We start from the raw sequence: 20616 nt of genomic DNA, 5'->3' as shown, positions 1-20616 counted from the left end.
TCTCAAAAGTATAATCTGGGCTGAAGATAGTATTTTCTGGTTCACTAGATTATATAACCATGGGATGTCTTGCAAAAATGGTTAGGTTTTTAAGATTTTTCAAAGTTGGTTTTAATATTTATCTCACAATTGGTTACATTTTTGCAGTACAGTATTTTAAAAATCCAATCTTCTATTACAATATTATTTATTTTTAATATTTTACCTACTCTATCTACATATACAGTATTTGCTTTTTTATATAAAATAATAATTACATTTTTTCATGAGTTTTGGGCAGTTCATATTTCCATATTTTGGGAACATATTTATTATGCTATCTTTTGTTATATTGTACGTTATTTGTTACAACTATCCACTAAAGTACAGTATTGCATTCACATGTGGCATTATGTATGTCTCAAGTTATTAGTGAAATTTTAATTGCTAATAACAGGCAATCAGGTTATTACATAATCCACTATATTTCCATTTTGATCTATTTCTTTTTCGTATAGTTTATCTATATTTTGATTTGAAAACTCCACTAGGTTTATTCCTGGCATTCCATGCATCTTTTTTTTTTTTTTCTCTGGTATATTCAGCAACAACTATGCCTTAGAAATGGTGCTAGAGGAGCATTTCACAGGGCGACACAGGTTCCTCGCCCAGAAATAGATTTTTCCTTCGTCAAAATCCCTTATTTGTGATGCTGATGGAGTATTTTTTGATTGCCTCATAAGGCTGGTTCTCTTTCATTTGCTTCTGTTTGACAGATCAATCCTTTTCATTATAGTCATCAATATTTTTTTGTATTTAGGAGCTCTTTTTTTTTTTTCTAATTCTTTTAGGACATTTTGACTAATTTCTCATAGCATTTCCATTTATAATACATCATATGAATCGTGCTGAATTTATGCTACACTTTTTCGATTTATGAAAGTTTGGGGTGATGATCTGAAATTGGTACCACTACTTTACTTAGTACATTACCTAGATAGGGAGTTGGACAGCAAGATGAAGGATTTGGGAAGTAAACGAGATGAAGCGTACAGACCTAAAGGTGAAGCTGGAGGATATCTTCACAATTGCTCCGTGAAGTAACAGTTAAGGGGTCCGGATGGCAAGATGAAAGAATGGAAGTGTTAATGATCATGTATTAAATTCCCTTATACATCTGCTAATGTTGTAACTTTTATATTAACAGATAATGATATCTAATAGTAGTGTGATTGTCTAAAGCATACCATTTACTTGTCAACCAAGAGCCTAGTGGTTAGAAATGCTTGACTTCAAGCATGTATTCTTGGTCAGCAGCCTTATAGCTACATTCCTAAAATCTATAAAAGTCACCACTTCACTGTATACCTTGTCAATTGGAGGGAGTATTATCCTAGAGACTGAGGCATAATTATTTAAATCATACTGATCTGTTTATAAAGCAATACTGTACTGTACAATCTGACTTTTTCCTAAAAGAATACTTTAGTAAACTTTTTTTACTTGAACAATTTTCACCTCTGAAGAATAAGTTGTGGCAAGGCCCTTAAGACCATAGATTCATAACAATAACAATACTGTACAGTACTCATAGAAGGGAATATGGTGTGGAACCCAAGTGCAATATGTTTAAAAGTTTAATATCTATTTCATACACAAGCAAACTTCATATTTACTGTTACAGTACACTATTTTCCAGATAAATTATTTAACTTGTATATACAAGCCTACTATTAACTAGAAGTTAAAATCGCTAAAAACATTTACATTCTCTTAAAAAAATTTAATAACTAAAATCAAAATATTTCATATGCAAATACTGACGAGTTTCAGTTTTCAATAAGTTATTATATAACCTAGGACGTCTTGGCTAACCAATTAAATCAAAATACTGGTGCCACTACACAGAACTAGTTCTGATGATCAAAACATTTATGATATGGAGGAAATTTTCTTTATCCAGCACACACAATCCAGTGGCAACAGATTAAGTTCAAGTCCTATCTTTTACTCTACTCTTAGTATATTCTAGTTCATGACTGAGCAGGACGAGATTCCACTCGACCTCCGCTAGAAACTGAGGCATTTGTGAATGGTGAACTACTACTGAAGCCATTCATAACAGGATGGTTAGTTAGCAGAGGACCACTACTGATTGCTGAGGTGTCAACAGTTGTTGTGGCATTTGGATCTGTCAGATCACTATACAGTGGAACATTACCGCCATCAACAGAAGAACTTGGATTCACCTCTGAATTACTATTCCTAGATGGATCTGAATCATTAGAGGTGTTAGATGCAGCAGCCTTAGACGGAGGTGTTTCACTGCCTGTAGCTCTTCCACTCTCATTTGCTATTTTTAATATACCACTCTTGCTATCAATTAAACAACTAAAATCAATTTCTTGATGATAACCTGGAGTGGCTAATCTTGCCTGATGGAGAAGCGTGTAAGGTAACCGCTCAGGATGCTTCTTCTCCAGATGAGTATTAAGTGTTTCTTGACGAACAAAGTCTAAATTACAGGGAGAGCAAGAAAATGGTTTGTCCACTCGATGAATCAGCTCATGACGTTGCATTTTATCTTTTCGGGTAAAAGATTTCCCACAATGCTGACAAACAAAAGGCCTTTCACCAGTGTGAATAATTGCATGCCGCGTAAGCTTGTCCTTGCGGGTGTATGCTTTTCCACATAACATACATACATATGGCCGTTCACCAGTATGAATACGAGTATGAACTCTTAAACCTTCAGATCTTAGAAACCCCTGGCCGCAGGCATCACAGTGATACGGGAAATTGTTGGTGTGCGTTCGAATATGATTCTTTAATTTGTCGCCTCGAGATAAAATCTTCCCACAAATATTGCAAATCTTTTTGGCATCCCATCTTTCACCTGTAAAAATATATAAAAAATTATAATTAAAAATGTCAGTTTTATTTTTTTATATATATTTTTTTATCATTTTACATTTCACAACACTGATTCAGACACTCCAATTTGTTAACCAAGACAATTTTCTCATTCTAAACAGGATAAAGGGGATCAAAAACAAAAAAACATATACATAGCAACTAGAAATAACTGATCAAACTTTATACACTGCAGAGGTAACCAGTACTAAAATACATAACTACACTAAATAAGAGAAGACAAAACTACAAAAACAGAATTACAGTGTAATACTTATATTTCTTATTTCTATACTCAATTGATGTTCATATTACTTCTTCTCTAGAAGCTCAGTTTAATCAACATTTACCAGCAAAATTTAAAAAAAAATTTAACCTTTCCTATTTTCTTTTCTTTCAATAAACTCAAGCCTCTAAAGAATGAACGTAACATTCTGGCGGCAAATGGCAAGAAGCCTAGTACTGATACGCCAAAGTCTCTTTGTCCTTTCAGTTTCTCTGTCATCGCAGTTTAATTCAGATGTTCTTCAGATTATTTACTTACTTTATTACTGCCCATTAACCCTTTTACCCCCAGGATATTTGGAAATTTCCAACCCTTAACCCCCTGGGGGTTATTTTTTTCCCAGCACATTTTGCAGTATATATTTTTTCAAATTGCTCTAAAAGCCTTAATTTTTGTCATAGAGAGGTCAGGTTGGTCTCATTCTCTTGGAAAATGCCTGAATTTTCTCAAAAAAATTATCAAAAATATGAAAAAAAAAATTTATAGCATTTTTTTGCAAGGACGTACCGGTACATCCATGGGGGTAAAGGGATGGCTTTTGTGAAACGTACCAGTACGTCCTTTGGGGGTAAAAGGGTTAAGATGTCTTCCTCTGTATTTGTTAACAATTACTGCCAGGAGTGTTCAAGGGACTTGTTTCAGAGGGATCATGACAGGCCTTCTCTTCGTGTATCGTATCGAGGGTAATACTGCGATTTAAATAACAGTTGTGAGGAGTGCACATGCCTCACGGGCCCTTTCATGAAAAAGTATTTTTGCCTCGAGTATTGTTTTCCTATCTGATCTTCAGCTGCTGAATCTCATCTTACTTTGTTGGACAGGAACTTACAGTCTGTTAAATTTCTTACTGTATTCCTGCTTTAGATATTAATATCTGGCACCATCGTTCAGTTAGTTCATTATGCATGTTCCATAATTCTGACCATCCTTGGCATTTAGATCCTCCTGGACAGTATCATCCTGTTTGCGATACAGTACTATGTATGTAGTTAATTCTAATAGTCATGCCTTCTCCATCATAAGGCTTAATACTATACAGTATTCTAGAAGTTTTATTCCAGCTGTGATGAGAATTAAAACACTTCAGAATACACTGATCACCAAAATTTTTAGACTTTCTCGACAACCAAGTTTTTATAAAATTGAAGAAAAGACAACCCTTATGTGTTTATCAAAAGTAAATTTGGAATCAAGAATCACACCTATAATTTTAAAAGTGTTAAAGAGTTAAAGAAACATTATCAATGTTGAGATCTAGATGTTGAGGAGCCACTATCCTTGACCTACTTACAATCATACTTTGAGTTTTGTTAGGGTTCAACTTCATGTCCCATAATTTGCACCATGCATTAATTTTAGCTAGATCTCTATTAGGGGATTCAGCAATCCTGGATCTACATTCAGGAGGTGGAATTGGTGCAAAGACAGTACTGTATAATCAACTGCATGTGCAATGAGTCTGTTTTCTAGGCCAAACCACATGCCATGTGTATATGGTATGAAAAGTAATGGGCCAAGAACACTACCCGGAGGAACACCAGATATTGTTTTCCTATATACTGTAATGCAGTGACAATATAAGTGACTAAGCATAATAATTTTTTTTAGTATGAAATGCTTGGCATTCCAGTGTTAATCCAGCCTAGTACCATTTTTGAGTTTGAATTGCTAGGCATTCCAATTAATTTAACTGAGAGTCTACTACCATTTTTTTGGTTTGAATTGCTTGGCATTCCAGTTAATTTAATTAATATAATTGTCTAAACATAGTAACATTTATTGCGAGAATTTTTTTAAGCAAAGGAAGTGCTAAAATCTCTGTAATAATCGCTGTTTTATCACTGTATATTACTAAGCCTAAACTTTTATGTAATTTGCCATTAAAGCCATTAACCCTTTCGTCTTGATGACATACGCTGAATGTCAAAAGATGCCATATACAATACGACAAATTGGATATGTCATTTACAGATATAAACAATATGGAAGTTGAAATCACTCATATATCCCACAAAAAAGTACAACACATTGTGTATATCACACCTAGGATATTTCATTAAAAAATCTCTTCCCCTCCTTGATTTTAGCCCCTCTTTCATTTCCAGCCAACCAACAAACACTTTCAGATTCAAGCCTCAATTCCTAATTGTCTAAAGGCTATGCTATTTTAGTAGTATGTTTTAATGTTACCATTTATAATTACAGTACACTACTCTCTTTAACCAATGGCAACATTCCCTATGTGAGGCACTGCTCTGACCCCCATGACACACGCCCGGCTTAGTGATTTAGCTATCCTCACACCTCACCCTACCACCAACTGAGACACTTACAATTCTAGTCTTTATTCATGATTGTGTAAAGGCTATCTTAGCGTATTTCTATGTTGGCATAGGTGGTCAAATTACGTGGGAAGTATTCTCTAAAGTGAGACAAGGCTGCGTTGCTCTCCCTCACTCCCCTTCTGACTCTTAAACATGATGCCACCATAGACACCTGCCATGCAACTAGTTAAAATCTCTTTAATTGAATTCCTATTGACACAAAGGCCTCGGTTAGATTTCGCCAGTCGTCTCTCTCTTGGGGCTTTTAAATCAACACTTCTCCATTCATCATCTCTTACTTTATGCTTTATAATCCTCAGCCATGTAGGCCTGAGTCTTCCAAACCTTTTAGTGCCTTGTGGAACCCAATTAAACATTTTGTGAACTAATCTCTCTTGAGGAGTGCGAAGAGCACCAAATTATCTCCATAATATACATAATTACCTAAATGTCTCCATCTACATCTTCCACTTATTTTTATGAATTTACAAATTCCTACATCATTTACTAGTATTTCACAGAACTTCGGGAATTTCCTTAATATCGTGTATAACTGATTACAATTGTAATCCTGATAGTTGTAAACATGACAGACGACAAGATTTATATTTTCTTTCTTTTACACCTTGTTTTCTTGGTTATCATTTCTACACAATTATATAATTTTCATATCTCAGATACGTAATATATTTCATACTAGTATTGTACATTGTTTTTTGCGAGTAGAAGTTAGTTAACTATAATTGTTTCCCTTTATCTATCAGTATTCTACCAAGTATTTGCCATGTAAGAGTCAACTGCGTACACACACGCTCTCTCTCTCTCTCTCTCTCTCTCTCTCTCTCTCTCTCTCTCTCTCTCTCTCTCTCTCTCTCTCTCTATGGGAGGGGGCAGAAACATTAGTTTCTTTTGACATCAGATTATTTTTTTCATCCTATGCCCTATAATTATAAATTATTATAGATTTGTTGTGTCAAAGAAAACCAATGGATATTTTCTTTACAATTCTGTATAACATAAGATCCATTATGGAGGAGTAGTTTTCCATCTTTCGACGGCTATCTATCGTGGAATTATCATGCAACTGCATAATCATATCACAATGAATACGAACTTTCTGTACACATAGAATCATAGTGCCTCATTATTATTTAAGAGTAAAATAATATAAATGATATAACAAAACAATTTTCTGAAAAAACTATCCTATATTCACTTCATAATAAGTAAGAAGAATTTTTCGGTTGTGCAAAGTAAAATACAACAGAAAATGAAGCAAACTTTTAAAAATTTTATTCTGTAATCAGCAGTAAAACAAATAAACATGGAAATTTTGGTTATCATAGAGCAAGTGTGAATGTATATGCGATGGTGAAAAATCAAGCATGCAGCTACTGACGGGCGATCCGCTGTCACGTTATGGAAGTTAAGTGGTACTAATCTGTTGATTGAAATTAATTTCTCGATACAGAACAGTCCTCTTGTCTGAAAGCAGCACCCAAGTGTATTTTCTTTAATTGATTTAGTACAGGGGAGTCTGGATCGAGAGGTTACAATAAAGATTATAAAGAATGTGTAAAGTAAAGCCTGCTTGATACCACTTTATTGCAGTAAGTGATATTTTGAAAAAGTGTATACAGCATTCTCTTTATATATGTAATGAATTTATATTTCTGTAAGCCATCCTTATTAAATTATTGAGTCTTTTGACTTTTCTTTTGTATGACTGTTACCACTGTTAGTCTTAAAGCTATTCAAGTCATATACCTAAAAAGATATAAGTTAGAGCATTTCAGATCATTAATTTCAACATTAAGAGATCTAGAAAAATCCAACATACTCAAATAATACCCTTTCTTATATCTATCAAGACACCAACGTTTACGAATTGTAAATACTTGCCAGACTTCGATTTGTGACCTTGGTGAGCCTTATTTGTAGACAAGGGTGTAAGAGCTATAGATGGAACTAGTGATTCATTTTCCCGTCTGCCCTGCTCTGTCCCACCGTCCTCTTCACTTTTAACCTTCACTTCATGAAGGGGCTTGAAAGCTGAATTAGGGTTGGTAGAGCTGCTATCACTTCCGCTATTACTGTTGCAAAACTCTGTGGCATCAGTCACGTTATGAATACCTGCCGTAATACTTGAAGTAGTAATTGGAATTAATTGAAATGAACCTGCAAAAGAGATAAATAAATTAAGAAAATTACTATCCAATTTATGGGTAACATACACAAATCTCATCGCCTCCTTTACCACCTTCGGATATCACCTCTGAAGTAATTTACTTGATGGCTTACACTCACTCCAGATAATTTGAAACTAAGGTACATGATACATTTCCCTTCCTTTAACCCTTTTTCCTCCAGTGGACGTACTGGTACGTTTCACAAAACTCATCCCTTTACCCCCATGGACGTACCGGTACGTCCTTGCAAAAAACGGCTATTTACATTTTTTTGCATATTTTTTATAATTTTATGAGAAACTTCAGGCATTTTTCAAAAGAATGAGATCAACCTGACCTCTCTATGACAATAATTAAGGCTGTTAGAGCAATTTTAAAAAATATATATTGCAAAATGTGCTTGAAAAAGAAAATGCCTGGGGGTTAAGGGTTGGGTAGTTCCAAATAGCTTGGAGGTAAAAGGGTTAAACACTTCTCTAGAATCTCGACAAATGATATCTATTTTCTGAATATGTACTTCTGTTATGTGATGTAAAGTCACTTTAAATAATAGGATTTTTTTAAATAATAGGATTTTTTTAAATAACACCATTTGATGTTCCTTTTCTTCCTCTCAAGGTACTATAAAACTCTAACGCTCCCCATTAGCCATATAGCTAGCCATCGCCTCTGGATAGGGGCCACCTAACAAAATGCACCGCTCCATTTGTAATACTGTAATCACTATTCATCTCACATAGAAGAGCTATAAATTACGACCAATCAATCCATACTACTGTAAGTGAAGAAAAGGTGGAACATTATTGAACTTCAGTAAGTATTGAAATAACGTTTCATTTTAAAAATCTCAAATATTAAAAGTAATTTTCATTTTTCTTGAGGCCTTTAATAGGAGCATAACTTCAGCGAAACTGTAACGGCAGTTGAGATTTTGATGAGGTACTGTAGTTAACTACTGACAGGTGGTAGGGAAGCCATGCCCATCTGACTCCCTTTTGACCTTCAAGGACTACGATTTGTATATTTATGAAAAATACAAGTTACTGTACTTTGAAATTTGTGATTTGTTCCTGAATGAATACAAAGTGACTTTGGAGGGAGGTAGTCCCTATGAATAAAACTCAGGCTGGTTTAACTTTCCCATGAAACATCAGAGCACCTGGTCCCGTATATGACCGGAGGTGATAACTCCTGTCAGCCTCCTAACGGTCTGGGCATGGAGATGTTGCACAAATTAGGTTAGTCCCCAGCCAGGTCGACTGACAGACAGTCACAGGAGAACCTATATCCTTGTGTAGGAGAGGTTGTCTGAATGTGTCCACATTATGGGAAATGGGTTCGTTTTAATATATCTTGTCTGAAGAGACGTTAGTTGTGTATTAAATTTCTGTAAGTTGAAAAGAAGAGGTACTTTTTGCACATTTTGGGAAATTGGTAAAATTACAGTAAGTAAATATGGGTGTGGAAGCTCTAGCCCTGATGATTACCACCCAATTTCCATAACTCCCATACAATCTGAAGTTTTAGAAAGTCTTGGCAAAACTTCTATATAGGTATGCTGAAGTTAATAACTATTCCTTAGTTTGAAATTTGGCTTTTGCAAAGGCTTTGAAACATGTGATACCCTTCTTACAATCGCCAATGGTGTACAGAAATCCCTTGATTGTGGTCAGGAAGTTTGTATTATTGACCTTGATTTCAGTGCTGTCTTTGAGTTAATCATAAGGGCCTTGTTCACAAACTCAAACAGTTGATAGTAGTTGAGTCTTTTCTTAATATCATTATTGAATTTTTATATAATAAATAGCAAAATGTTGTTGTCCATGGGCACCATGATGAGTATAGAAATATATATGGTATTACACAGGTTAGTGGTTCAGCTAGAATATAAATGCTTCTCTCTTTACATCAATTCCAACTCCTGAATGTAGACCTGGGGTTACTGAATCCTTTGAATAGAGATCTATCTAAAATTAGTGCATGGTGCAAATTATGGGCATGAAGTTAAACCCTAACAAATCTAAGTATGATTGTAATTAGGTCGAGGACAGTGGCTCCTTAACATCCGGATCTCTGTATTGATAATGTTTCTTTACTTATACAGTAGTGTATACAACCCCTTTAAAATTCTAAGTGTGATTCTTAACTGCAAATTTACTTTTGAGAAATACAATCGATCTTTTTCTTCTTAAATTGTAATAAATATTGGCATACTAATAAAGTCTTAAAATTTTCAGTGATCAATCTATTTAACCCTGGATAGGTACGGTGGGTCGTTCGCGACCCCGAGCGTCAAAAAAAAACAGGTTTTTCTCACGTGACTCAGCCCCGTGACTGAATTTGTGGGTGATCGACCTGCAGGAGGTGTCTCCCCTACACGCTCTAGTAGTGTCCAGATGTGCATTGCTGTATCTGTACTCCTTCCCCGATTTCTGAGACGAGTCGGGGTCGTTCGCGACCGAGTTTACCCTTCTAAGGTAGTTTGCATAATTATCAAAGTTATTACGTATTATGAAATTGTCGTAGAATGGTGCAACTTGTATAGGTTATCAGTTGTGGAAAGTCTTGGTGGATTGTTTGGCTACCATGTGCATGATTTTTTTTTTAGTTAAAATGTCGTTCATCACCACGAGGACCATTTTACCGCGATTGCCCCTTTTTCATTTTTTTTCATTTTTTTGCCAAGTCATTTTTCCGTAAGATATTGCCAAATAGTGTCGTAAAACTTTTGCTTGTTTAGTGTTGGAAAGTGTGTCTAGATGATCTGGCTACCCATGCATGACTTTGTTTTTGTCAGATACGACGTAGTTATTGGTATATTGGGTATTTAACTGCGGTTACCAATTTCTGTTTTTTTTCAATATTTGTAAAAATTACTACGTAGTAAGGAATTGCCGTATATTATTCATTTTTTTTTCATGTTTATGTGTTAGAAAGTGTGCCTTGATGGTTGGGCTAACACGTGCATGTCTTTTTTTTTATCTGAGATGCCGTATATTAGAATGTCGGGCATTTTACCGCGAGTACCCCTTTTTCATTTTTTTTCATTTTTTTGCCAAGTCATTTTTCCGTAAGATATTGCCAAATAGTTTCGTAAAACTTTTGCTCTTTTAGTGTTGGAAAGTGTGTCTAGATGATCTGGCTACCCATGCGTGACTTTGTTTTTGTCAGATACGACGTAGTTATTGATATATTGGGTATTTAACTGCGGTTGCCAATTTCTGTTTTTTTTTTTCAATATTCGTAAAAATTTACTACGTAGTAAGGAATTGCCGTATATTATTGATTTTTTTTCATGTTTATGTGTTAGAAAGTGTGCCTTGATGGTTGGGCTAACACGTGCATGTCTTTTTTATTATCTGAGATGCCGTATATTAGAATGTTGGGCATTTTTCGCGAGTGCCCCTTTTTATTTGTTTTGCATTGTTTTGCTTAGTCATGTTACCGTAAGGAATAGGCAAGTAGTGTCGCAAAACTTATATTTTTATAGTGTTGGAAAGTGTTTCTAGATGATCTGGCTACCCATGCCTATTTTTTTTTTAGCCAGATATGGCGTATATATAAGTATGTGTTCGATTTTCCTGTGATTGCCATTTTTTCGTTTTTTCCCATTTCTTTCAAAATTACTACGTACTAAGGAACTATCACAGAGTAATGATTCATTTATATGTTTATTTGTCGGAAAATGTGCCTTGATGGTTTGCCTAGCACGTAGCTGAAATTTTTTTTTTTCTGAAATGCCGTATATTAGAATGGCCATTTTTCCGCGAGTTCCCCATTTTATTTGTTCTGCATTTTTTTGCTTAGTCATGTTACCGTAAGGAATTGGCAAGTAGTGTCGCAAAACTTATATTTTTATAGTGTTGGAAAGTGTTTCTAGATGATCTGGCTACCCATGCCTATCTTTTTTTTAGCCAGATATGGCGTATATATAGGTATGTGTTCGATTTTCCGGTGATTGCCATTTTTTTGTTTTTTCCCATTTCTTTCAAAATTACTACGTACTAAGGAACTATCACAGAATAATGATTCCTCTAGATGTTTATTTGTCGGAAAATTTTGTTTACTTCTTTTTTGATTGAATATCATCAAATTTTTTTAGCTAAAATATTATATTGTTTCACATTTTTTTTTTTTTTCGATTTTATTTCCCTTCAAAAAAATTTTTTTGTGTCAGAATTTTAATTTTATAGCCGTAAAATAATCGACAATTATCCAGCAACCCACCATACAATTTTTATGCATATCCAATAATAATTAGATTAGTAAATAACACCTTGAAATTGACATACCCTTCCTACATTTCAAGTGGCAGATTAGGGAGTCTGAGTCAGTGTGGTTGGCGGCCATTTTGTGGACATATCCGAAGCGTAAGTTGCCCTATCTATATATATTCTTGTTCCCTATAGAATTTGTGATATTTTGGTATATTTTTACCTACATAAATATCATATTATATATTAAATATATGTATTTTTTTACGAAATTTCTAAGTACTCAAAAAATTACCTTTAGATATGGCCCCTGATATAAATGTAATTTACAAAATAATGAAGATTTTTTTACATATTTCTATTTCAGGATAACATATGTTTATTCCCTAAAAAAATTAGCCACTTCCTATTTCATTTGGGTACCCAAAAAAATTCATGAAATTTGGATAAATTTTTTTGGCCAAAAAAAGTTCCCCTTTTTTTCTCATTTCAGATCTTCACCTCCATGGGTCTGACTTCATCCAAAATACATCAAGATGTGTCCTAAACATTCAAGAATCAATTCCTAAAAGGATTTGTGTATATATGTATAAACTTATTTTTTATGAATTTTTATGTCAGGTCTTTTTTTTTTTCTACTTAATTTTTTAAAATATTTATAATAAATAGTTTTTCTGCAGATGAGTAGTATTTATCTTTACAGTTGTTTTAAGCATTCATTGAAGTTTTTTTTGGCAAAAGAAAAAAAGAGGTTACTGCAAAAACTGATTTTTCAAGAATTTTTTTTGGCGTCGGGGTCGTTCGCGTCCGAGTATACCCTTAAAGGGGTGTCCGAGGAGCGTACCTATCCAGGGTTAAAAGAAATGTCTTAATTATTTCATTTTGCCTTGTTTTGAGTTTTGTTCTCCTGTCTGGTCTTCAGCTGCTGATTCTCATCTTAATTTGTTGGACAAAAACTTGCTCTCTGTTAAATTTCTTATTCCCGATCTGAATATTAATCTTTGGCATCTTTGCTCAGTTAGTTCTTTATCCATGTTGTATAAGATTTTCCGTAACTCTAACCATCCTTTGCATTCAGATCTTTCCGGATTTTACCATCCTGTATTTAGTATAAGGTACTGTATGCAGCAAAGTCTACCCATGATGCCTTCTCAAATCTTCAGTTCAATACAACACAGTACTGAAGCTACAATGACAGAGATGATGGACACTGGGTTTACCAGGCCCAGAGCCTTCTTATGCCCTTATATCTTTGACACTTCTACAGGGACGAAAGATTTCTTATCTGCTTTCTTGTTAGGATGCATTGCATAAATCACCCCTGGGGTCATTGGTCCTGGGATCACTGACAAAGCTGACAATGGGATCATCATTGATATCAATGAGTAAGAATGACTGGCTTCTTTATTCCCTTCACCTTTCCCTCCATTGGGGAATCAGCACCAGGGTCCTCGGCACAGCTGACCTGGGGTCACTACCACTGGGGACACCAGGGGTTAAATAGCCTTAGCCATCTCAAAAGGAAGCCCAAACATTCCACAGGGCCCTCATCATCAGTGATATGCAAAGAAGAATTTCCAGTACATGTAGGAGTGCAGCTACACCAACGCTGAAAAAATTCATTGAAGTAGATCTGAGTTCCACCTGATCCTGAAGCATACTCCCTGGGACCAAGCCAAGAAGCTTAAGCAATCAGAAACTCAATAAGGAGAGCAAAGTACTAAATAGTCTCTTCGGCATTATCATGAATGTTACCAAGAATGATGCCAGAAAAGATTTAGCTTTCCTGCTCCTCTAAGAATATAGCTACCTTTAATAGGAGGCAACTAAATACAAATGTGCAGAGTGAGTGTGGACCTATTGCCAGTTTAGCCATAAACAGATGCAGTGTTCATATTTTCACCAGCAAGCAAATTCCCACTTCATTACATCATTAACACAATACCAAATTAAACCATTCAAACTAAAACTTATAAGGGAAAAATTAAGCAGCCTTGAACAGGACACAACAGTATGTCTGTGCCTGTTGCAAACAAAGTCAAAAGTGAAGAATCCTTAACCCTTTTAACCCCAATGGACGTACTGGTACGTTTCACAAAACTAATCCCTTTACTCCCATGGACGTAATGGTACATCCTTGCAAAAAAACTGCTATTTACATTTTTTGTATATTTTTGATAATTTTATGAGAAACTTCAGGCATTTTCCAAAAGAATGAGACCAACCTGACCTCTCTATGACAAAAATTAAGGCTGTTAGAGCAATTTAAAATAAATATACTACAAAATGTGCTGGAAAAAAATGCCTGGGGATTAAGGGTTGGAAAGTTCCAAATAGCTTGGGAGTAAAAGGGTTAACAGAAGAGAGGGCAGGGCTATTGGCTCACGATCACCGCCTGTCGTTAATTACCACCTTAATGATTTCAACGGCCGTTCCAGCTCCAATGAGGTCATACAGTACCGTATTTCAATGGATGAAAGGTTTATTCCAAAGAGTAACTAATAACTGATGCTGAAGATTCTAGAGGTTCAAAAAAGAAAAACTCTGATGGAGGCTAGGTTACAAATTTCTATCATTGACAATGACTTAAGGCTGTTGTATTGACATATTGTTTAGCAAAGTTTGGATAACCAATGGCTCATTCCCCAAGTGAATGTAAATTGTATATCAGTTTTTAAATTTTAATACTAAGTCAATTGTCAGTCTCACTTGTAGTTTTCATGGCCAAGATTTCTAAATGTTCTTCATGTTTATGGAAAGACCAAGCAATTAACAGATCTATCAGTCATAAGCAAACTTGTTTAGAAAACTTACTATTTCCAATTGCAAATTCATGTGTGCTGGGTACTGGCCGAGGATTATACCATGCATTTTGAGTACTGTCTAAGCCACAAAGAAAGTGATCCATTTTGTGTCCTGCAAAAAAATCATAGTATAAGCAATTACAGAAAATCAAAACACATGATGAAGGAAATTCTCTCATCTACATAAACATTAACATCTATAAATGAAACACTAAAAATCTATAAAGTACTAGAAATTGATCCTAAAACAAAGTTATGTAAATTAAAACAATTTCTATGTCGAAAGCACAAAGTAGTCAAATTATACTCTTAAAGAATATTCTTACTACAGTAAAGGGTGCCTCTCTAACTCATTGCATTCCAATAATCATTAGGCTGTTTTGACATGTACTAACCTACTGTAAAACCCCAAAACCTAACCTAACCTAAAGTAAAACCCCATAACCTACCCTAACCTAACCTTACCTGGTGGACTTTGTCCCTGCAACCTCCCTAGCATTTTCCCAACTGTCTTTGGCTTCTATTATGAAGGGAAGGTGATATGAAGGGAAGGTGAAGTAAATGATTTTTAACACTAAAACAGCATTAAGGGAAAAATTGAATGGAAGGAATTCGATTGGAAAGAACAAATTAGGGACTTGATATATACCTAGTCTTATTAATGCTAGGTAAAGTTGTAAACATAAGCTGAAAAAGTAATCGTTTAAGTTGGAGATAAATTAAAGCATCATACTGTTAATATTTTCTATGACTAATGGTCCTATAGATCAAGTTATGCTAAGACCTAGCATACTTGGTTAAGCTAGGTATGGTAAGGTTGGGTTAGACCACATTCTTGCTACAATAAGTTTATACAGTATTCTTTATACACATTTGTACATCTGATACAAAAATATATAAGGTTCTGTATCTGGTCAGAAAATAATCAAATATAACCCGATAAAAAAATATATCAGTTCCGTACCGGTCAGAAATTAATCAAATATAACCTGAAAATATATCGGTTCTGTACCTAGTCAGAAATTACAGCTCAGTAATGCAAAAGTATTGGTTTTACTCTAGTTCTGGTCAGGAACACATTTCTAATAAAAACTACAGTTCCTCCTATAGGCAAACATCCATTTTCTTCGAAAATAACATTAATTTTGTGGGCTATTGAATAATTATTGAGATAAACCCTAAAATATCCTACGATAATGGGATCTACCCAATTGAGAATAGGGCGTTTAGGGTGGGGAAAACTTAAGTAATGGTAAAAGAAATATTTTTCTTTTTCCTATTTTTCATAACCAGATTATTTATAGCATTAATAACCCATTCATAACCAGATTATCTATATAATTCATAACCAGATTATTTATATCATTCATAACTAGATAATTTATACAATTCATAACCAGATTATTTATATCATTCATAACCAGATTATTTATATCATTCATAACCAGATTATTTATATCATCCATAACCAGATTATTTATATCATTCATAACCAGATTATCTATATCATTCATAACCAGATTATCTATATCATTCATAACCAGATTATTTATATCATTCATAACGATTATTTATTTAATTCATAACCAGATTATTCATATCATTCATAACTAGATCATTTATATAATTCATAACCATATTATTTATATCATTCATAACCAGATTATTTACATAATTCATAACCAGATTATTTATATCATTCATAACCAGATTATTTATATAATTCATAACCAGATTATTTATATCATTCATAACCAGATTATTTATATAATTCATAACCAGATTATTTATATCATCCATAACCAGATTATTTATAGCATTCATAACTAGATTATTTATATCATTCATAACGATTATTTATTTAATTCATAACCAGATTATTTATACAATTCATAACTAGATCATTTATATCATTCATAACCAGATTATTTATAGCATTCAATACCAGATTACCTCAGGGTACAGGAGGTCTGCTTTACAAAATACTGTACCTAGCCTGTTCCACCCGACGGTATATCAACTGCTATATTTGCATAAAACAGAAAAAAATATGTAAACATAAAATATAAATACCCTATTACAACCTATGTGAACAAATTCTCCATTTACCTAAAAAGGAAAACACAACGTCAACAGACTTCAATGTCTTTCTTAAGGCCCCCTACAAACAACTATTTATGTACGGATTAAGTTATAGATATATAACCAATTTTACATATTAAATGCATAAAACCTTGTTAAATGCTATTATTTTATTATTCTTATCATTTAAATTATTTTATGACGTCTATCTAACAGAATTATGGAATTGCATTAGTATAAATTGTTTCTTATATGACCCGTATCTAAAGATTTTCGCCATATTTTGTGCTTGTAAACAGGCTGTGTTCGATTCCTTTATCGGTGACTTTAATAAACATGTACTTTTATAACAGAAAAAAATAAATAATATCAATATATTTATGTGTTATAAATTGCTTTACTTATTATCATATAATAAAAAATAGGCCTTTTATACTTTTTTTGAGAATACTGGCTTTTGTGTATGTTTTATTACATATAATCCCGTCCGAACATTTACATCGTAGTTTACAAGAAGCGGCTGTTTCAAATATTTACACACTCTCTCTCTCTCTCTCTCTCTCTCTCTCTCTCTCTCTCTCTCTCTCTCTCTCTCTCTCTCTCTCTCTCTCTCTCTCTCTCTCTCTCTCTCGTTTTACAAAAGAATTTCTTTCATTATTATTATTATTATCATTAATATTATTATTATTATTATTATTATCATTATTATTATTATTATTACAAACTAAGCTAACCATAGTTGGAAAGCATGATGCTATAAGACCAAGGGCTTCAACAAGGAAAAATAGCCCAGTGAGGAAAGGAAAAAAGAAAATAAATAAACTACAAGAGAAATAATAAACAGTTAAAATAAGATATTCGAAGAACAGTAACAACAATAAACTAGATCTGACATATATAATCTATAAACGTTTAAAAGGCAAGAGGAATGGTAATAAGATAGAATAGTGTGCTCTAGTATACCCTCAAGCAAGAGAACTCTGACACAAGGCAGTGGAATATCGTAGTACAGAGGCTATGACGCTACCCAAGAATAGAGAACAATGAGTAGATTTTTAATGCCGTTCTCCTAGTAGAGCTACTTCCCATAACTAAAGAGCCTCTTCTATCCTTAGAAAGAGGAAAGTAGCCACTGAATAATTACATTGCTGTAGTTAACCCCATTGAAGGCAGAATAATAGTTTGGCTCGCTAAAGGGGTTTGTTTAATTCTAAATTATATGATTAATCCCGCAACTTCAGAAACAGAAAGAATCTTTTAATTTATTTTCTCATTTCTTTGTGGGATCACTGCTTCATAACATTCTTTTTAAACATCCCTTGAAAAGGGAATACGTTGAAAATATCGCTTGAAAAACAGAAGATTTTCAACCTTTACGGTATTACTGAAAACATTCCTTTGAAAATTTCAGTTCTTTGTGTTCAGTCACTGCTTTCTACCCGCCCATGATCACACTTTTCACTGATTAGACTAGAAGTCCAGTGTGGGGGAGGCTTGGCAGCTCGGAATGTGTAACATTATCCTTTGCAGTAGACTACAGTATACGATAAAACATCGTCTTCTACAACAGACAATGAACAACTGGCGAGGTGGAGGTAGTTAGTGTGGCCATGACGAAATATCAACATTTGAATTGAAATAGTATCAGATCAGCTGTTTTGTTAACTAGATAATTCAAACAACTTTAATACTAGAAAACTTAAGTGCCTGTCATTTCACATAGTGGGTTATGCCACCCAGTCATAACTAGGCTAAATAACCCACCAGAAATAACCTAGATTAGCTCTATAAAATAAACATTTCACAACAACTGCAAAATCTTCAGTAGTCTCAGATATTTATCATCTTACTTTTACTTACTTTGATGGCTGCTTTTCCGGTCCCATACAGCAGGGGAACCCCACTCTCTACAGGACCTCCTTTGTCGTTTTACCTTGTCCGTTCAGAGTATTTAATATTTCGTATCACATATTGTTCATTTACTGTTAAATCGTCACTGTCAAAAGACTCATGAAATAAGAAAGTCTTCAGTTTCCTCTTGAAAGCCTTAATGTCTTCAATCATCCGAATGTTTAGCGGGAGCTTATTATATAGTCTCGGGGCCGCATATTTAAAGGCTCTAGAGCCTAAAGTAAACTTAAATCTAGCTTCCACTTCCAGTCATTTATTGTGGTGGGGTACACTTACTAGCCATGCCAGTTAGTTCACGCTGCAAATTATGGGGCATGAAGTTGAATCCTAACAAAACTAAAAGTAAGATGGTACGTAGATCAATGACAGTGGCTCTTCGAAATCCAGCTCTTTGCATTGATAATGCCTCTTTAACTTTTGTATGGCTCTTTTAATATATCAAGTGTGATTCTCGACAACAAATTTACTTTTGAGAAACACACTGCGTCTGTGTCTTCCTCAATTGAACAAAAAATTAGCTTAATGAGAAAGTCTTTTAAGATTTTTGGAGATCAATCTATTCTGAGGAAGTGTTTTAATTCTTTCATACTACCTTGTTTCGAATATTGTTCTCCTGTCTGATCTTCAGCTGCTGACTCTCATCTTAATTTGTTGGACAGGAACTTAATGTCTATTAAATTTCTTATTCTTGATCTAGATGTTAATCTCTGGCACCATCATTCAATTAGTTTGTCATGCTTGTTGTATAAGATTTTTCATATTTCTTATCATCTTTTACATTTAGATCTTCCCGGACAGTTCCATCCTGTTCATAATACTAAGCATCCAATTAATTATAATATTCAGGCCTTCTCCACCATAAGCCTCAATACTACACTGTATTTTAGAAGTTTTATTCCAGCTGTGGCCAAGATGTGGAATGGTCTTCCTAAGCCGGTAGTTGATTAGGTAGAGCTCCAAAAGCTCAAATTGCAACAAATTATCTCATGTTGTACAGGCTGACATATGTCTTTTTATACTTTATATATGAAATATCTGTTTTGTAGTAGCTACTATTTTAAAAAGGTTTTATTTTATTTGTTTATTATTTCTCATAGCATTCATTTATTTCCTTATTTCATTTCCTCACTGGACTATTTTTCCCTGTTGGAGCCCTTGGGCTTATAGTATCTTACTTTCCAACTAGGGTTGTAGCTTAGCTAACAAGAAGAAGAACAACAACAACAAGAACAACAGGATCAACTTCACTTTTTAAACTGATAACGTATATTGTCATGAAGAAAATAGAAGAGGAAGGAAACGGTCTCAGAAATCAATTAATAAAGATAGAATCATTATTTTTTGCAGATGGTGCCTTAATAATTGCACAGGATATACATAATGCAAAGCGTAACATTCAGATATTAGTAGAAACTAGTAAAAAATGTGGGTTGGAAATTAATAAAGAGAAGAGTAATATTATGATTTACAATATGAAAGAAAAGCCAGATAACATAGAGGGAATCAAAGTAGTAGAAAGTTTGACATACTTAGGAATAAAGCTAGACAATAGTAGGAATATATTTAAAACTCAGAAAAGGGTAATGATAGAAAAGGCACAAAAATTAGCTAATCTAACATATTCAGTTATAGAGAAAAGTTGCAATAAAGTGATGATAGGAAACGCGTTCTGGAAAAGTATTGCTTTACCATCTATTTTGTATGGAACAAATGTTATAAATCTAACAGAAACTGAAATAGAGAAACTACAAAGAATAGAGAATGGGGTATACAGGAAGATTTTAGGTGCCACTAAAAGCACAGCTAATACTGCTCTAAGAGGGGAGATAGGTGCATCTTCTATGAAAGCAAGGGTGATGGATGGGAAGCTGCAGTACTTAAATCGTACCCTGAATGGAAAGAAGGAAATACTGA

General features: G+C 34.0%; 1 protein-coding gene across 3 annotated transcripts; it reads right to left on the bottom strand.

The window, feature by feature from the left end:
• Nucleotides 1-658: 658 nt before the first annotated feature.
• LOC137649948 (uncharacterized) lies at nucleotides 659-16869 on the bottom strand. 3 transcript variants are annotated; one of them, XM_068382911.1, is made up of 4 exons: nucleotides 16819-16869; nucleotides 14720-14821; nucleotides 7405-7680; nucleotides 659-2875 (listed from the first exon to the last, which is right to left on the bottom strand). In XM_068382911.1, the coding sequence occupies exons 2-4, from the start codon at nucleotides 14811-14813 to the stop codon at nucleotides 2013-2015; spliced, it is 1233 nt and encodes a 410-aa protein (XP_068239012.1). In that variant the 5' UTR covers nucleotides 14814-14821; nucleotides 16819-16869; the 3' UTR covers nucleotides 659-2012. The 3 variants fall into 3 exon arrangements, with proteins under 3 accessions (XP_068239012.1, XP_068239013.1, XP_068239014.1); XM_068382912.1 differs by having other exon boundaries at nucleotides 16783-16855; XM_068382913.1 differs by lacking the exon at nucleotides 16819-16869 and adding an exon at nucleotides 16794-16815.
• Nucleotides 16870-20616: the final 3747 nt, after the last annotated feature.

The sequence above is a fragment of the Palaemon carinicauda genome, chromosome 11 (genome assembly GCF_036898095.1).
Source record: "Palaemon carinicauda isolate YSFRI2023 chromosome 11, ASM3689809v2, whole genome shotgun sequence".
Lineage (NCBI taxonomy): Eukaryota > Metazoa > Arthropoda > Malacostraca > Decapoda > Palaemonidae > Palaemon > Palaemon carinicauda.
This window is presented reverse-complemented; position numbering and strand designations above follow the sequence as displayed.

Bases quoted from the DNA above. Each gene is read 5' to 3' on its own strand.
- LOC137649948 (XM_068382911.1), bottom strand. From the start codon at position 14,813: ATGGATCACTTTCTTTGTGGCTTAGACAGTACTCAAAATGCATGGTAT. The intron at 7,681-14,719 runs GTAAGTTTTCTA...TCTCTTTTGCAG, and splicing joins TGAATTTGCAATTGGAAATA to GTTCATTTCAATTAATTCCA. The intron at 2,876-7,404 runs GCAAGTATTTAC...ATATTTTTACAG, and splicing joins AGGTCACAAATCGAAGTCTG to GTGAAAGATGGGATGCCAAA.